We start from the raw sequence: 16,354 nt of genomic DNA, 5'->3' as shown, positions 1-16,354 counted from the left end.
TTGTACACTTTGCCTAGTATCTCCCAATGGTAAGTTTTGGGAAACTTATAACATCACAACCAGAATGTTGACAACTGGTGTAATACACCAGCTTTATTAAAATTTCCCCAGTTTTATTTTTATTCATTTGTGTGTATATTAAATTTGGCACAATTTTGTCACTCATATAGGTTCATGTATCCACCACCATAGTCAATTTACAACAGTTCCAAGAAACAAGGACCCTTCATGTTCTTTTATAATCATAGCCTCCCGATATTTCTACACTCCAAATCTTGGTAACTATGAAACTGTCCTCCATTTCTAAAATTTTGTCATTTTCCAAATGTTATATAAATGGAATCATATAGAATGTAACCTTATGGGATTGGCTCCCTCCCACCCCCCAACTCAGTATAATTCCCTGGAGATTAATCCAAGTTGTGTGTATCATTAGTTTTTTTTTTTTTTTTTTGAGACAGAATCTTGCTCTGTTGCCTAGGCTGGAGTGCAATGGCACGATCTCGGCTCACTGCAAGCTCTGCCTCCTGGGTTCAAGTGATTCTCCTTGCTTCAGCCTCCCAAGTAGCTGGGATTACAGGCGCCCGCCACCTTGCCCAGCTAATTTTTGTATTTTTAGTAGAGATGGGGTTTCACCACATTGGCTGGGCTGGTCTTGAACTCCCGACCTCAGGTGATCTGCCTCACCTGCCTCAGCCTCACAAGGTGTTGGGATTACAGGCGTGAGCCACCGTGCTGGGCCCAGTAGTTTTTTTTTTTTTTTCTTTCTTTCTTTTTTTAATTGTTGAGTAGTATACTTCATGGTATGTACCACAGTTTAATCTTCACCCATTGAGGAACATCTGGGCTGATTCCAATTTTTAGCTAATATGAATAAAGCTGCTAGGAATATTTTGTGTAGAGGTTGTGTGATCATAAATGTTCATTTCTTTGGAATAAACACCCAAAACTGCAGTTGTTGGGTCACATAGTAATTGCATGTTTAGTTTTATAAGAAACTACCAGACTGTTTCCAGAATGGCTATACCATTTTACACCCCCATCTTCAGCAGTGTATGAGTGCACTTTCTCTGCATCCTCACCAGCATTTGAGAACATTATCATACTATTTTGTACTTTAGTCATTCTGATAAGTATGTAGTGATAATCTCATTGTGGTTTTTAATTTGCATTTTCCTGATTGCCAAAGGTGTTGAAAAGTCCTTTTATGTGCTTATTTGCTATCTTTGGGAAAATGTCTGTTCCTATGGTTGTCCATTTTCTAACTGGGTTGTTTTTTAACTGTTGAGTTTTGAGAGTTCTTTGTACCCTTAAAATTCTAGTCTTGACCAGGTGCAGTGGCTCATGCCTGTAATCCCAGCACTTTGGGAAGCTTAGGTGGGTGGGTCACTTGAGACTAGCTTGGGCAACATGGTGAAACCCTATCCCTACAAGAAAAGAAAAAAATTAGCTGGATGTGGTGGTGTGCACCTGTAGTCCCAGCTGCCTGAGAGACTGAGATGGGAGGATCAGCTGAGGCCAGGGAGGTTGAGGCTGCAGTGAGTTGTGATCACTCCTGCCTGGGCAACAGTGAGACTATCTCAAAAAAATAAAATAAAATTCTAGTCCTTTGTTGGATATGTGGTTTACAAATATTTTCTTCCAGTCTGTAGCTTGTCTTTTCATCCTCTTCACATGGACTTTCACAGGGCAAACTTTTGGAAGTTCGATGAGGTCTGATTTATAAATCATGCTTTTGAACTTTTCTCTCTTTTTGTGGGTCATGCTTTTGGTGTTTAGGAACTCTGTCCGTCATAGATCCCAAATATTTTCTTCTGTGTTTTCCTAAAAGTTTTATAGTTTTATATTTTACATGTGACCCTATTTTGAGTTACTTTTGTATGTGGTGTAGGGTTTAGGTTGAGGTTGACTTTTTTTTTTTTTTTTTTTTGCTTGTGGAAGGGATGTCTGGTTGCTCCCGTACCATTTATTGAATATGAAGGCCTTTCCCCCTCACCTAATTTCGTATAGTTAATCAGATGATGTAGGTGTTCTCAAGGTTTCAGAGATCCTGTATGACCCGACAGGAATGAAAATTGACTTAGTGGTTGACTCTTGCCATAATTTACACTGTGCTTTCTGAAAGTTTTTTTTTTCCTCTTTTTTCTTTTTTTTTTTTTTTTTGAGATGGAGTTTAACTCTTGTTGCCCAGGCTGGAGTGCAGTGGCACGATCTCTGCTCATTGCAACTTCCACCTTCTGGGTTCAAGCAGTTTTCCTGCCTCAGCTCCCAAGTAGCTGGGGTTACAGGCATGTGCCACCAAGCCTGGCTAATTTTTGTATTTTTAGTAGAGATGGGGTTTCACCATGTTGGCCAGGCTGGTCTCGAAATTCTCACCTCAGGTGATCCTTCTGCCTCAGCCTGGGATTACAGGCATAAGCCACCGTGCCTGGCCTAGATGAGAATTTTAACCTTTTATAATCTCATCCCACTCTATTTTAATTCTTTGTTAAATTGGTATGCAGTGGTTACATTACTATGCCTGTATAAATATTCCATTTAGTCAAGTAGCCTACTCTATTTCCTTTCCTCTGAAGTTAAAAAGTCCTCTTTATTTGATTAATCTCCATCTTCCTATGTACTCCAGCAACCTCTCAAAATGAATTTCCGCATAGCCAAACCACCAGATAAATAATCTTTTGGTTTATATCGTTTTCCTGGATACCTCTCTGTTAGATATTTTCTCTGTCCTGCTTCAATAATGGACTGGTTATTAATTATGCCTGGTTGCACAATTAATGCCTTGGGAATTTCCTAAGTGTCTCTCCTGTATGTGATACCCTGTTTTTTTGCAATACCTTTCTTTGTTGGTTTACTCCCTTTGAGCATATCATCCTGTTGTAGCTTTTTGCTAAAAGGGTACACGGTAAAGGAAATGTTTTGAGGCTTTCCATGTTTGACGGTGTCTTAATTCTTCCCTTTTCACTCAGTTGAGTGTTTGACAAGGCATAGAGTTCTAGGTTGAAAACAGTTTTCCCGTAGGACTTTGAAAACATTACTCCATTGTCTTCTAGTTGCTGACAGTTCTGATACCATTCTGATTCTTTATCCTTTATTAGTAGGGTAATTATTTATTTATAGTAGCCTAGCTTATCTCTGGAAGATTTCTGATTTTTTAAATTCTTAATAAAAAATTTCATAATTATGTACCTTGGTAGGTGGGTCTTTTTTTATAAATTGATTGTTCTGGGTACTTGGTGGGCCTTTTCAGGTCCTTCCAACTTTGTTTTTTTTTTTTTTTTTTTGAGACGGAGTCTCGCTCTGTCGCCCAGGCTGGAGTGCAGTGGCCAGATCTCAGCTCACTGCAAGCTCTGCCTCCCGGGTTTAGGCCATTCTCCTGCCTCAGCCTCCCGAGTAGCTGGGACTACAGGCGCCCACCACCTCGCCTGGCTAGTTTTTTTTGTATTTTTTAGTAGAGACGGGGTTTCACCAGGTTAGCCGGCATGGCCTCGATCTCCTGACCTCGTGATCTGCCCGTCTCGGCCTCCCAAAGTGCTGGGATTACAGGCTTGAGCCACCGCGCCCGGCCTCCAACTTTGTTAATTTGTTCTACTGCCTGGGAGATTTCTTTGATTTTATCTTTTTACCTTTATATTGAAGGTTTTATTTCAGCTGTCATATTTTTAATTTCTAGTAGTTTTTTCTTGTCTATTCCTTAACCTTTTTTTTTTTTTGGAGACAGGGTTTCACTCTGTCACCCAGCTTTGTGAGAGTCTTACTGCAGCCTCAACCTCCTGGGCCCAAGCAGTCCTCCCACTTCAGCCTCCTGAGTGGTTGGGACCACAGGTGCATACCACCACCACACCTGGCTAATGTATTCTCTCTTTTTTTTTTGTATACTTGGGTCTCATTTTGTCTACTGGGCTCAAGTGATTGTCCCACCTCAGCCTCCCAAAGTGCTGAGATTGATTACAAGTGTGAGTCCTTGTGCCTGGTCCTTAAATTTTTTTGTTTGATTTTTGTTTTTAGAGACAGAGTCTTGCTCTGTCGCCCAGGCTAGAGTGCAGTGGCGTGATCAGGGCTCTGCAGCCTCAACCTCCCGGGCTTAAGTGATCTTCCTGGGTTGAAGTGATCTTCCCACCTCGGCCTCCCAAGTAGCTAGGACTACAGGGATGTGCCACTGCATCTGGTTAATTTTTAAATTTATTGTAGAGACTGGGCCTCACTATGTTGTCCAGGCTGGTTTTAACTCCTGGGCTCAATTGATCCTCCTACCTTGGCCTCCCAAAGTGCTGGGATTTTAAGTGTGAGCCACCATGCCTGGCATAAATTTGTTTTTTAAAATTCTTGTTTTTTGAATGCACTATTTTCTGTTCTTGGAGGATAGCTTATTTGATGCTTCTATTTCTTGTTTTCTCTTCCTTTCAAGTCCTCCCTTTTTGCCCCCTCCCCCTTGTTTTATTGTATATTTTATTTTGAAAGCCTTCCTCAAATGATTGTTGATTTCAGGCTGCACATTCATAATCAAGAATGAGTCATTAAAGGCCAGGTGTGGTGGCTCACACCTGTAATTCCAGCACTTTGGGAGGCCAAGGTGGGTAGATCACGAGATCAAGAGATCGAGACCATCCTGGCCAACATGCTGAAACACCGTTTTTACTAAAAATACAACAACAACAAGAAATTAGCCTGATGTGGTGGTGAGCTCCTATGGTCCCAGCTACTCGGGAGGCTGAGGCAGGAGAATCGCTTGAACCCAGGAGGCAGAGGTTGCAGTGAACTGAGATCGCGCCACTGCACTCCAGCCTGGGCAACAAAGTGAGACTCTGTCTCAAAAAAAAAAAAAGTCATTAAAAGCCCGGTGAGGTGACTCACGCTTGTAATCCCAGCACTTTGGAAGGCTGAGGAAGGCGGATCAGGAGGTCAGGACCAGCCTAATCAACATGGTGAAACCCTGTCTCTACTAAAAATACAAAAATTAGCCAGGCATGGTGACGTGCACCTGTAATCCCAGCTACTCAGGAGGCTGAGTCAGGAGAATCGCTTGAACCCAGTAGGCAGAGGTTGCAGTGAGCTGAGATCCCACCACTGCACTCCAGCCTGGGCGACAGAGTGAGACTCAGTCTCAAAAAAAAAAAGTCATTAAAAAGATGTTTGCAGCAGGATGTGGTGGCTTATGCCTGTAATCCTAGCACTTTGGGAGGCTGAGACAAGAGGATTGCTTTAGCCCAGGAGTTTGAGACCAGCCTGGGCAACATAGGGAGACCCCCGTCTCTTCAAAAAATTAAAAAAAAAAAAAATTAGCTGATCATGGTGGTTCACGCCTGTAATCCCAGCTACTTGAGAGGCAGACGTAAGCAGATTGCTTGAGCCTGGGAGGTTGAGGCTGTAGAGACCCATGATCACGCCACTGTTCTCTAGCCTGGGTGACAGAGAGACCCAGTCTCAAAGAAAAGATGTTTTCGAGGTCTGTAAACATGGGCAGGGCTTTTCACTGGTGGGCTCTGCTACAAGATGATGGAACAATGAGCCTATTTTTTTTTTTTTTTCACTAAGAGAGATTCCAAACATTAATGTCTGTTGGTCTTGTTTCTGGAGCCATTCTGTTCCTTCAGAGAAAGACTCAGATCACCTGCCTCGAGTGTGGGGAGGAGAATGTAAGCTTGACTGCCTGCTTGCTTGAATCTGAGCAGCTAAAGGAACTTGGGTGGGCAGGTGTGGGGTTAACTTTAGTTTCATTATACACATTTGTATTTAATCTCCTTATTTTTTCAAATCTCCCTATCTGTAATCTCATTACCATACTCCATTTAACTTGGTGTTCCTGAGTGTATCTGTTGCAGATTTTCTAGAGAATGAGCCTTTAAATGCCTACTTGGTCTCGAGGGTTGACAATATTGCTATGTGAGATGGAAGCTATGTATTGGGGTGTCCTTATAGAGAGCCCTCACTTTCTGCCTTGGTGTCTGATATCTCTTATTGCTAAACCCTCCCAAATGAATTGACTTGTTCCTCTCTGGTGTCTTCAGTGGGCCTTGAAGTCATAAGCTTCTTTGTTTTCATCTACTGTGGTTGCAGTTGCAATGTCTATTCATTGAAATGGCCGAAAAGTTTATATTTCTTGTTTTCTCTATGTTGGTGTGACTTCGGAGAGAAGGGGTTAGAAAGATCTTTCTCTGCTATCTCAACTGGAAGGTGAGGTGATTTTTGACTTCAAATGATTTTTGACTCCACTTTTTTAAAACTCATAACATGTAGTAGAATTGGGTTGAATGATATTTTGCTGTTGTTTTTGTAAATATCCAGTCCTCCTTCAAAATAATGAGATTTTTGTTATTTAGGATAGTGGCATGTAGTATTGAATCTAAGTAGTTCCACCGCTATCCAGATCAGTGACATTTAAAGGAGACAGCTTTAATTTAGATGTGTAATTCTTGGCTGATTTACTTGGGAGGAAATGGAGTATTTTTGCTTTTTGAACAAAGTAGAAATGTAGTCTTAAATTTCAGTCTTATACTCTTGATGGATACTATTTCATAGGATACTAAACAGCAAGTGATTCAGCAAATTCATGATCTATTAGAGGATTTCAGTGGGTCCTATATATTATAGCACTTGGCATTGAATAATAAGTTACCATTCTTGATTTTTTGCTGGTGTGAAACCTCCTGGTAAATATTTGTGCTTACAAAGTGGGAGTATTGTTCATCTACCTCGTTATATATTTTAGTCTTACATAAATGCTTTTGCTTTCCTTAAATTAAATACTAATGGACAACTGTATATTTCTTTTCTTTTTTTCTTTTATTTTTTGAGACAGAGTCTCACTCTGTTACCCAGGCTGGAGTACAGTGGCACAGTCTCGGCTCACTGCAACCTCTGCCTCCCGGGTTCAAGCGATTCTCCTCCCTCAGCCTCCTGAGTAGCTGGGATTACAGGCGTGTGCCACCACGCCCGGCTAATTTTTGTGTTTTTAGCAGAGACTGCGTTTCATCATGTTGGCCAGGCTGGTCTAGAACTCCTGACCTCGTGATCTGCCTGCCTCAGCCTCCCAAAGTGCTGGGATTACAGGCATGAGCCACCATACCCGGCTTCTTTTTCTTTTTTTTTTTCCTTTTTTTTTTTTGAGATAGAGTCTCTCTGTCGCCCAGGGTGGAGTGCAATGGCGTGATCCTGGCTCACTGCAACCTCTGCCTCCTGGGTTCAAGTGATTCTCCTTCCTTAGCCTCCTGAGTAACTGGAATTACAGGCACCCACCGCCACGCCAGGCTAATTTTTTTGTATTTTTAGTAGAGATGGGGTTTCACCATGTTGACCAGGCTGGTCTCAAACTCCTGACCTCACTCAGGTGATCCACCTGTCTTGGCTTCCCAAAGTACTAGGATTACAGGTGTGAGCCACCACGCCCGGCCTAATGTTTGTATTTTTAGTAGAGACGGGGTTTCACCATGTTGACCAGGCTTGTCTCGAACTCCTGACCTCAGGTGATCTGCCTGCTTCAGCCTCCCAACGTGCTGGTATTAAGACGTGAGACACCGCACCTGGCCGGATAGATGTGTAGTTCTAAAAAATTTAGTAGTTTCTTTTTGCATATTTTAGTGTGGGGATGGATATACAGCATAGTAAATAGGCAAGAGTGCTATGGAAGGTAAATACAGTATCAGAATAGTTGTTCAAACATTAACTCTTTAAGAGATTAAGCATTTTTAAAACTTTTTCATTATTTTGAAAAATTTCTAACACAGGAAAGTTAGAACACTCATTATGGTGAATCCCCTTAGATCTTCCAGATTCACCATTGTCAGCATTTTTCTACATTTGTTTTTGTATCTCTCAAGATAGTTTATTTTGCTTGTGATGTAATGTCTCATTCAAAATAGATTAAATTAACCAAGTCTGATGGCACATACCTGTAGTCCCAGCTACTTGGGAGGCTGAAGTGGGAGGATTGCTTGAGACCAGGAGGTGGAGGTTGCAGTGAGCTGAGATCACACCACCGCACTGCAGCCTGGGTGACAGAGTGAGATCCTGCCTTAAAAAAAAAAAAAAAAAAATTAAAGATCTGCATTTTGAGATGAGCATAGTCTTTCTTTATGAACTAGAAAATTAAGTTATAATCCCCCTGCATTTGCCATTTATTTAAAAAAAAAAATTGAGGCTTTTAATATGTTAGGCACCCTCTACTAAGCACTAGGGATCCAATGGTGAGTAGTATACAGTTGGCGGCTGCTCTTGTCTAGTTTCAAGTCTGGTGGAGGATTCTTAGAAGTGCACTAAAATACCACTACTTTCTCATCATCTGAAGTTAGAATATGATTCTCAGTATCTTTGTTTCTTTTCTAAAACATTTTACACTGTGGGAAATACGGGCTTTATGCCTTTTAAGTCACTATTTTTGTTTTTTGAGATAGTAGCTGGGATTACAGGCATGCACCACCATACTTGGCTAATTTTTAAAAATTAATTAATTAATTTATTTATTGAGATAGATTTTCACTCTTTCTCCCAGGCTGGAGAGCAGTGGTGTGATCTTGGCTCACTGCAACCTCCACCTCCCGGGTTCATGCAATTCTCTTGCTTCAGCCTCCTGAGTAGCTGCGACTACAGGTGCGCACCACCGCGCCCAGCTAATTTTTTGTGTTTTTAGTAGAGACGGGGTTTCAACATGTTGTCCAGGCTCGTCTCAACTCCTGACCTCAGGCAGTCTGCCTGCCTCAGCCTTCCAAAGTCCTGGGATTACAGGTGTGAGCCACTCTGCCCAGCCTAATTTTTGTATTTGTAGTAGAGATGGGGTTTTGCCATATTGGCCAGGCTGGTCTCAAATTTCTCACCTCAAGTGATCTACCTGCCTTGGCCTCCCAAAGTGCTGGGATTACAGGTGTGAGCCACCATGCACCTGGCCTGTGGTTTTCTGTTTTGTTTTCTTATCTTACATAGTTACTGTTGATGTACCTCTAGAAAGATGTACAAGTTTTTTTTTTTTTTTTTGAGACAGGGTCTCACTCTGTCACCCAGGATAAGCACAGTGGCACAATCACAGCTCACTGCAGCCGCAAACTTCAGGCTCAAGCGATCCTTCCACCTCAGCCTCCCAAGTAGCTGGAATGACAGATGTACACCACTGTACTGTGCCCCGGCTAAATCTGATACCTCTTTGCTTTGAGCTTCAACTCGTATCTTAGATGATTTGTTTTGTTTACCCTGCAACAATTCATCATCTTTGCTCTCTTTTGAACTTGCCAAGCACAAGGACCTGCCTCAGGACCTGTGCCCTTGTTCCCTGGCTGTAGCCACTCTGCCTAGGTACTTACTTGCATGGTATATTCTCTAATTTCTTCCAGGTTTCTGCTCAGATACCATTTTATCAGTGAAGTCTTCCCTTTCTGTCCTATAATAAAATAGCAACAGCTCCCCTCTTCCCGTTCACATCTACCATTCGGCTTACCCGACTTCTACACAGTAGTTAATATGACTTCTGATTAACGTTTTACTTGTTTTGTTAATTGACCATCTCACTCCTTTAGAATCTGAACTGCTGAGGTTAGGGATGTCTGCTCATCTCCCTAGGACAATGCCTGTACGTTCTCAAATATTTGGAAGACAAAAATTATTTAATATCTGTTTCTAGTGATCTCTAAATCATAGACCACATTTAACAGTTGTGTATCTTAAATACAGTTCCTTGTATTTAAGGAATACAGGTGCTTTAAATATAGGTGCTTATAAAAGTTGATGTTGCGATGTGAAGTGTTATACTAATTGCTTGTTTGCTTTACCAGTTTGGAAATCTGTACTTGATCATTAACAATGGACTCTTTATTTAGGAGCCCCAACAAACTTAAAGTTGGAGATGCAGTATATTTTTGTTTTGCTAATGCATTCATTCATTCGAATGTTTGAATAGTCCAGTATGTGCTAGATATTGGGGATATGGCAGCAAAGTTCTTCTCTTACGAAATTTTATTCTAGTGGGAGAGACAGATGTATCAAATAAACACAATGTACTAGAATATAACTTCTAACGTTTAGTAACATAAACAAGCATACATTAGAATAACCCTTAGTTTAGGGATTTTGTTTTTTTAACCAAAATGCAAAATTTGAGAAGCACATAGTAAGTAAATGTTTCAGAAATTTGTTGGAGTAAAAATTGTGAGTACTTTGGTATAAAAATTATAATTACTCAACAAGTTAAAAATAGAATTACCATATGATCCAGCAATCCTACTTCCAGGTATATATCCCAGAGAACTGAAAGCAAGGTTTTGAGATCTTTGCATACCCATGTTTATAACAGCACCATTCACAATAGCCAAGAGGTGGAAACAACTTAACTGTCCATTGATGGTTATCAGGAGCAGGGGGAGGGAAGGGATGAAGGAGAGTTGTTTAATGGGTGTGGAGTTTCATTTCTGCAAGATGAAAAAGTTCTGGAGATGCATTTCACAACATTGAAAATTACTACTGAATTTTACACTTAAAAATTGTTAAGGTGGTAAATTTTAACAATTTTGATGTGTTTTAAATTATGTGGTTTTTTTTTTTTTTAACCACAATAAAAATAAACTAGGTTAGGATTGCATAGCATAGTTTGGGCCATACCATCATGGTCATGTTCTAAGAACACATAATAATAGCTAGAATTGGAGGTAGAGGCAGATTACTTATAATGCCAGTCTTTTTATAAATCCTCCATAATTGGCAAGAGTTTGAAGAAGCTTGTATGGATTTAGAATTTGTGAATTTATGTGAATGCTATGAATTCTCTAATATGGAGGGGAAAAGAGAAGGAAATTATTGAACAACTGCTATGTGCCTGGCACTGTGTGAAGTGCTTTTATATATATTACTCTGTTTCATTTTGTTCTTACAGTAGTTCGTGTGTGTGTGTGTGTGTGTGTGTGTGTGTGTGTGTGTGTTTGAGACGGAGTCTCGCTCTGTTGCCCAGGCTGGAGTGCAGTGGCATGATCTTGGCTTACTGCAAGCTCTGCCTCCCGGGTTCACGCCGTTCTCCTGCCTCAGCCTCCCGAGTAGCTGGGACTACAGGCGCCCACCACCACGCCCAGCTAATTTTTTGCATTTTTAGTAGAGACAGGGTTTCACCATGTTAGCCAGGATAGTCTCCATCTCCTGACCTCATGATCTGCCTGCCTCGGCCTCCCAAAGTGCTGGGATTATAGGTGTGAGCCAACACGCCCGACCTGTTCTCACAGTAGTTCTCTGAGGAAAATTGTATATCCTTATTTCGCCAGTGAGAAAATTTTGGATTAGAAACATTAGGTAATTTATCAAAGAAGGTTATGTAGCTAAAAGTAAGTGGTAGAACCAGAACTGTTAACTTAGGTCTGTCAGACTCCAGAAACCATATTCTTTCTATCACAGTATGCCAGAGAAGCTGGAAATGGAGATTTTTTTTTTTTTTTTTTAAAAAGGAATACTGGCCGGGCGCGGTGGCTCAAGCCTGTAATCCCAGCACTTTGGGAGGCCGAGACGGGCGGATCCCAAGGTCAGGAGATCGAGACCATCCTGGCTAACACGGTGAAACCCCGTCTCTACTAAAAAATACAAAAAACTAGCCGGGCGCGGTGGCGGGCGCCTGTAGTCCCAGCTACTCGGGAGGCTGAGGCCGGAGAATGGCGTGAACCCGGGAGGCGGAGCTTGCAGTGAGCTGAGATCCGGCCATTGCACTCCAGCCTGGGCGGCAGAGCGAGACTCCGTCTCAAAAAAAAAAAAAAAAAAAAAAAAAGGAATACTGAGTACTTATTAGTTACAAAACCACAACAAAAAATTTGCTGGCCAGAGTTGAATGTCTGGCAAGAGGGTTACATAGCTTCCATTTTGCTTGAAAAAACTTCATTGAAAAATAGCTTCTAGATGAGTGATTTCTTCAGTTACATACAATTTCGGGAGTGGTTATAGACAGACTAGATGTAATTTCTTTATATACAAGAACCTGATTTGCTTTTTTAAAAATATAGGTTGAAAGAGCTGATACTCAGTTGAAATTTTTTTTTCCCATTTATCTCTCTCTTTTTTTTTTTTGAGACGGGGTCTGGCTCTGTCACCTGGGCTGGATTGTAGTGGTGCCATCTCAGCTCACTGCAACCTCTGCCTCCCAGGCTCAACCTATCCTCCCATCTCAGTGCCCTCAAGTAGCTTGGACCACAGGTGCACACCGCCAGGCCCGGCTAATTTTTTTGTGATTTTTTTTAGAGACGGGATTTCGCCATGTTGCCCAGGCTGATGTTGAACTCCTGAGCTCAAGTGATCTGCCCACCTGTGCCTCCCAAAGTGCTGGGATTACAGGTGTGAGCCACCGTGTCCAGCCCTGTTTTCTTTTGAGAGACAGGGTCTTGCCCTGTCACCCAGACTAGAGTACAGTGGCACAGCAATAGGCCACCACAGCTGTGATCTTGTTGGCTGCCGAAGTAGCTAATATTACAGGTGCATGCCACCATACCTGGCTAATTAAAAACATTTTTTTTGGTGGAGACAGGGTCTTGTTAGGTTTCCCAGGGTGGTCTTGAACTCCTACCCTTCATTAATCTTCCTGCCTTGGGCTTCCAAAGTACTGCGATTATAGGTGTGAGCCATTGTCCCCAGTCTTATTTATCTTGCTTAATGGTAATTTTAAGCAGTCATCTCTCTTCACTTAATATCTCCCCCCACTCCCCACCTTGTTTTTGAGACAGAGTGTCACACTGTCACTCAGGCTGGAGTGCAGTGCTACGATTTCGGGTCACTGCAGCCTTGACCTCCTGGGCTCAAGTGCTCCTCCTGCCTCAGCCTCTCATGTAGCTGGCTAATTTTTTGTTTTATACAGACAGGGTCTCACTTTGTTGCCCAGGCTAAACACCAGATGCCTCTAAAGGAATCTGCTGAAACAACAAAATCTTTTAACATGAACAGTTGATGGTTCTAGGAGCTTGCAGAAAAGGGGTGGAGTTGGGGTTTCTGTATGTGATATCTTTTTTGGTTCAGAATAATTTTTTTTTTGTGGTAAGTTACTATAGTAAGGGTAATTTCCAATAATACGCAATAATGTATACATCTGTTTTTGTTGGAATTATATTTATTTAAACTTAAATTTTAAAAAGTAGTGCGTTTAGTTTAAAAACACAGTAATAGATTGTGTAGCGTAGAAAGTATGAATACTATAATCCTTTATTGCAGCCCATCCTCTGCTCCATAGCCGTAGTGTAATTTTGGTGGCAGTGCTTTTTCCAATGGATCTATGTATTATGATGCTTTTATTTGGAAGTGACAGCCCATCCCCTCCCCCCCAAACAAACTATAAAAGTATGCCAGGCGTGGTGGCACATGCCTGTAATCCCAGCACTTTGGGAGACTGAAGTAGGCAGATCGTTTGAGGCCAGGAGTTTGAGACCAGCATGGTCAACCTGGCAAGACCCCAACTCTACTAAAAATACAAAAATAAGCTGGACATGGTGATGCATACCTGTAATCTCAGCTGCTCAGGAGGCTGAGGCATGAGAATTGCTTGAACCACGGAGGCAGAGGTTGCAGTGAGCCGAGATCACACCACTCCACTCCATCCTGGGCAACAGAGTGAGACTCTGTCTCAAAAAACATAAAAATAAATAAATAAAAAGGAAAAAGAAAAAAAAAAACTTCAGACTGGCTTGAACAACAACAAAAAGTTTAAAGCACTTTAACCTTCTAAAGAAGTGCCACTTCTAGGGTTGGTTTGTTGAGCAACCTCATCAAGAATCTAAGTTATCTTGGCCAGGCGTGGTGGCTCATGCCTGTAATCCCAGCACTTTGGGAGGCTGCGGCAGGAGGATCAGCTGAGGTCAGGAGTTCGAGACCAGCGTGGCTGATGTGGTGCTACCCTGTCTCTATTCAAGATACGAAAATTAGCCAGGCATGGTGGCAGGTGCCTGTAATCCCAGCTACTCGGGAGACTGAGGCAGGAGAATGGCTTGAATGCGGGAGGCAGGGGTTGCAGTGAGCTGACATTGCATCATTGCTCTCCAGCCTGGGCGACAAGAGTGAAACTCCATATCAAAAAAATAAAAGGCAAGAATCTAGTTCTCTTTAAAGTCTAATGGTCAATCTATTAGACTGTCTTCCTCAGGCTAGCTTTCTTGTATAGATAGCTTTGGCAGTTTTAGACTCCAGTCATATTGGACAGATTGTCTGAGAGAAGAGGTACCCATCTCTTCCTTATGTCTCTTTTCCCTTTCAGCTTTTTATTTTGAAAAGTTTCATACCTACTGATACTCTGGAAGAATTGTGCAATTGAGCATATAACTTTCATGTAGATTTTCTCGTTATTACCATTTTATTACATTTGCTCACTCATATTCTTTGTGGATTTTTTTTTTTGCTAGACCATTTGAAAATTTGAAAAGTAAGCTACAGATGTTTTGACACTTCATCTCTAAATACTTTAGCATGTACCTCTTCAAAACAAGAACATTGTCTTATGTAAGCACAGTATCATTACATGCAAGAAGGTTAATATTAGTCAATAATAGGTACCTTATAATCTTTATTCAAGCTTTCTCACTTTTTTGCATTTTGGGAAGTGGTGGTACTGGCAAGATGTCTAGAGTTCAATTCAGAATCATGCATTGAATTTAATTACCTTGTCTCTTTATATTCCTTAATCTAGAACAAATCCAGTCATTACATTGACGTTTTTGGGTGAGTCTTAATAGAATGTTTCACAATTTGTTTTCTCACCATTAGATTCAAATCAAACATTTTAATACTGTATAGGTTTTTTTTTTTTTTTTTTTTGAGAGACAAGAGTCTTACTCTGCTGCCCAGGCTGGAGTGCAGTGGTGCGACACCTCAGCTCGCTGCAACCTCTGCTTCCCAGGTTCAAACGAGTCTCCTGCTTCAGCTTCCCAAGTAGCTGGGACTACAGGCATGAGCCACTATGCCTAGCTAATTTTTGTATTTTTTAGTAGATAATGGGGTTTCGCTATGTGTTGGCCAGGTTGGTCTCGAACTCCTAACCTCAGCTGATCTGCCCGCCTTGGCGGTAATGTCTTTCTCAGTTCATCACAGTAGGAGCTGCTTACTGTCATTTTGTTCTAATTTTGGAGATACTAAATTTGAGCCTTTTGGTAGGATATAGCCTGCCATATTTCTTCATTGAAAGTACTCTTCCCCTTTTTATTAATAAATAATAAGGAGGACCAAATCCTGTGATAAAGCCAAGGATGTATAAGCACTCAAGCTTTTGCTTTGGTGATTACAGACATTTATTTTTGCTTTAATGAATACAACTGTTTTTGAAAATAGTTTTTGTAGAGGTTTTGTTTTTGTATTTTGAAATGGGGTTTCACTCTGCCACCCAGGCTAGGATGCATCTCGGCTCACTGCAGCGTCCACTTCTGGGCTCAAGTAATCCTCCCACCTCAGCCTTGTGAGTAGCTGGGACTACAGGGATGTGCCACCACGCCCGGCTAATTTTTTGGGGAAATTGGGTTTTTTCGTTTTTTGTAGAGATGGGGTGCACACCATGTTGCCCAGGGTGGTCTCAAACTCCTGAGCTCAAGTGAACCACCTGCTTTGGCCTCCCAAAGTGCTGGGGTTACAGTGCTGGGAGCCACTGTGACCAGCCTGAAAATAGTTTTTAAATAGGTAAAATGAACAAATTATTCAGCAAATGAACAAATATTTCAACAAATTATGTAATCATTTTAACACCCTCTTTCTCTTTCAAGAATGTTTCAGTTTGGGCTGGGTGTGGTGGTTCATGCCTGTAATCCCAGCACTTTGGGAGGCTGAAGTGGGAGGATCTCTTGAAGCCAGGAGTCGGAGACCAGTGTAGTCAACCTAGCAAGACCCCCGTCTCCACACACGTGTGCACACACTCACTGTCTTAGCTGGGTATGGTGGTGTGTACCTGTAGTCCCAGCCACTCAGGAGGCTGAGGCAGGAGGATCACTTCAGCCCAGGAGTTCGAGGTTGCAGTGAGCTATGATCATGCCACTGCAGGCTCTGTAACCTGGGCGACAGAGTGAGACGCTGGCTCTTTAAAAGAGTGTTTCAGTTTGGATAGTAAGTTACATGGTCATTGCAGCCATTAGGCATACGCAGTTTTTCATTGTGCCCATAGTGAATATTCAGTGTGTTAGTTGACTGACCGAACAGCAATGCTTGTTAAAAACATGACCCTAAGAAGAAGGGGGAAAAAAAAAAACCATGATCCAGGTAGAATTGTTCTTTGTGCATATTTGTGTGCCTTTATTAGCTGTATCTTTAATGCCGTGTTCCTTGTGTTTTTCTGGATTGTTTTCTCCAGTATGGCTATGTATATATATATATATTTTTTGAGATGGAGTCTAGCTCTATCGCCCAGGCTGGAGTGCCGTGGCCGGATCTCAGCTCACTGCAA

At 41.7% G+C, this 16,354-nt stretch overlaps 1 protein-coding gene and 3 long non-coding RNA genes across 5 annotated transcripts in view; 2 read left to right on the top strand and 2 right to left on the bottom strand.

Moving 5' to 3' along the window:
- Nucleotides 1–16,354, top strand: part of RAB10 (RAB10, member RAS oncogene family) — a 107,264-nt gene that overhangs the window by 13,328 nt on the left and 77,582 nt on the right. The window contains exons 1-2 of one of the 2 annotated variants that reach the window (XM_077959991.1): nt 746–788; nt 2,126–2,185. The exons of the other annotated variant lie outside the window; for it this stretch is intronic. Coding sequence (XP_077816117.1) covers nt 2,167–2,185 — 19 coding nt within the window. The 5' untranslated portion in view covers nt 746–788; nt 2,126–2,166. Of the gene's footprint in view, nt 1–745; nt 789–2,125; nt 2,186–16,354 lie in introns of those variants that run through there. 2 annotated transcript variants of the gene reach the window in all.
- LOC144333867 (uncharacterized) overlaps nt 1–16,354 on the bottom strand; it is a 41,469-nt gene that overhangs the window by 13,305 nt on the left and 11,810 nt on the right. The window lies entirely within an intron of this gene.
- Nucleotides 6,760–16,159, top strand: LOC144333862 (uncharacterized). Its single transcript, XR_013402958.1, has 3 exons — nt 6,760–7,873; nt 9,076–10,918; nt 15,883–16,159. It is a non-coding gene; the product is annotated as an uncharacterized LOC144333862 (long non-coding RNA).
- LOC144333868 (uncharacterized) lies at nt 8,001–10,957 on the bottom strand. The gene is made up of 2 exons (XR_013402964.1): nt 9,062–10,957; nt 8,001–8,709 (listed from the first exon to the last, which is right to left on the bottom strand). It is a non-coding gene; the product is annotated as an uncharacterized LOC144333868 (long non-coding RNA).

This window comes from Macaca mulatta, chromosome 13, assembly GCF_049350105.2.
Source record: "Macaca mulatta isolate MMU2019108-1 chromosome 13, T2T-MMU8v2.0, whole genome shotgun sequence".
Classification (NCBI taxonomy): domain Eukaryota; kingdom Metazoa; phylum Chordata; class Mammalia; order Primates; family Cercopithecidae; genus Macaca; species Macaca mulatta.
The sequence above is the reverse complement of the archived record's forward strand: the minus strand, read 5'-3'. Positions and strand labels throughout refer to the sequence as shown.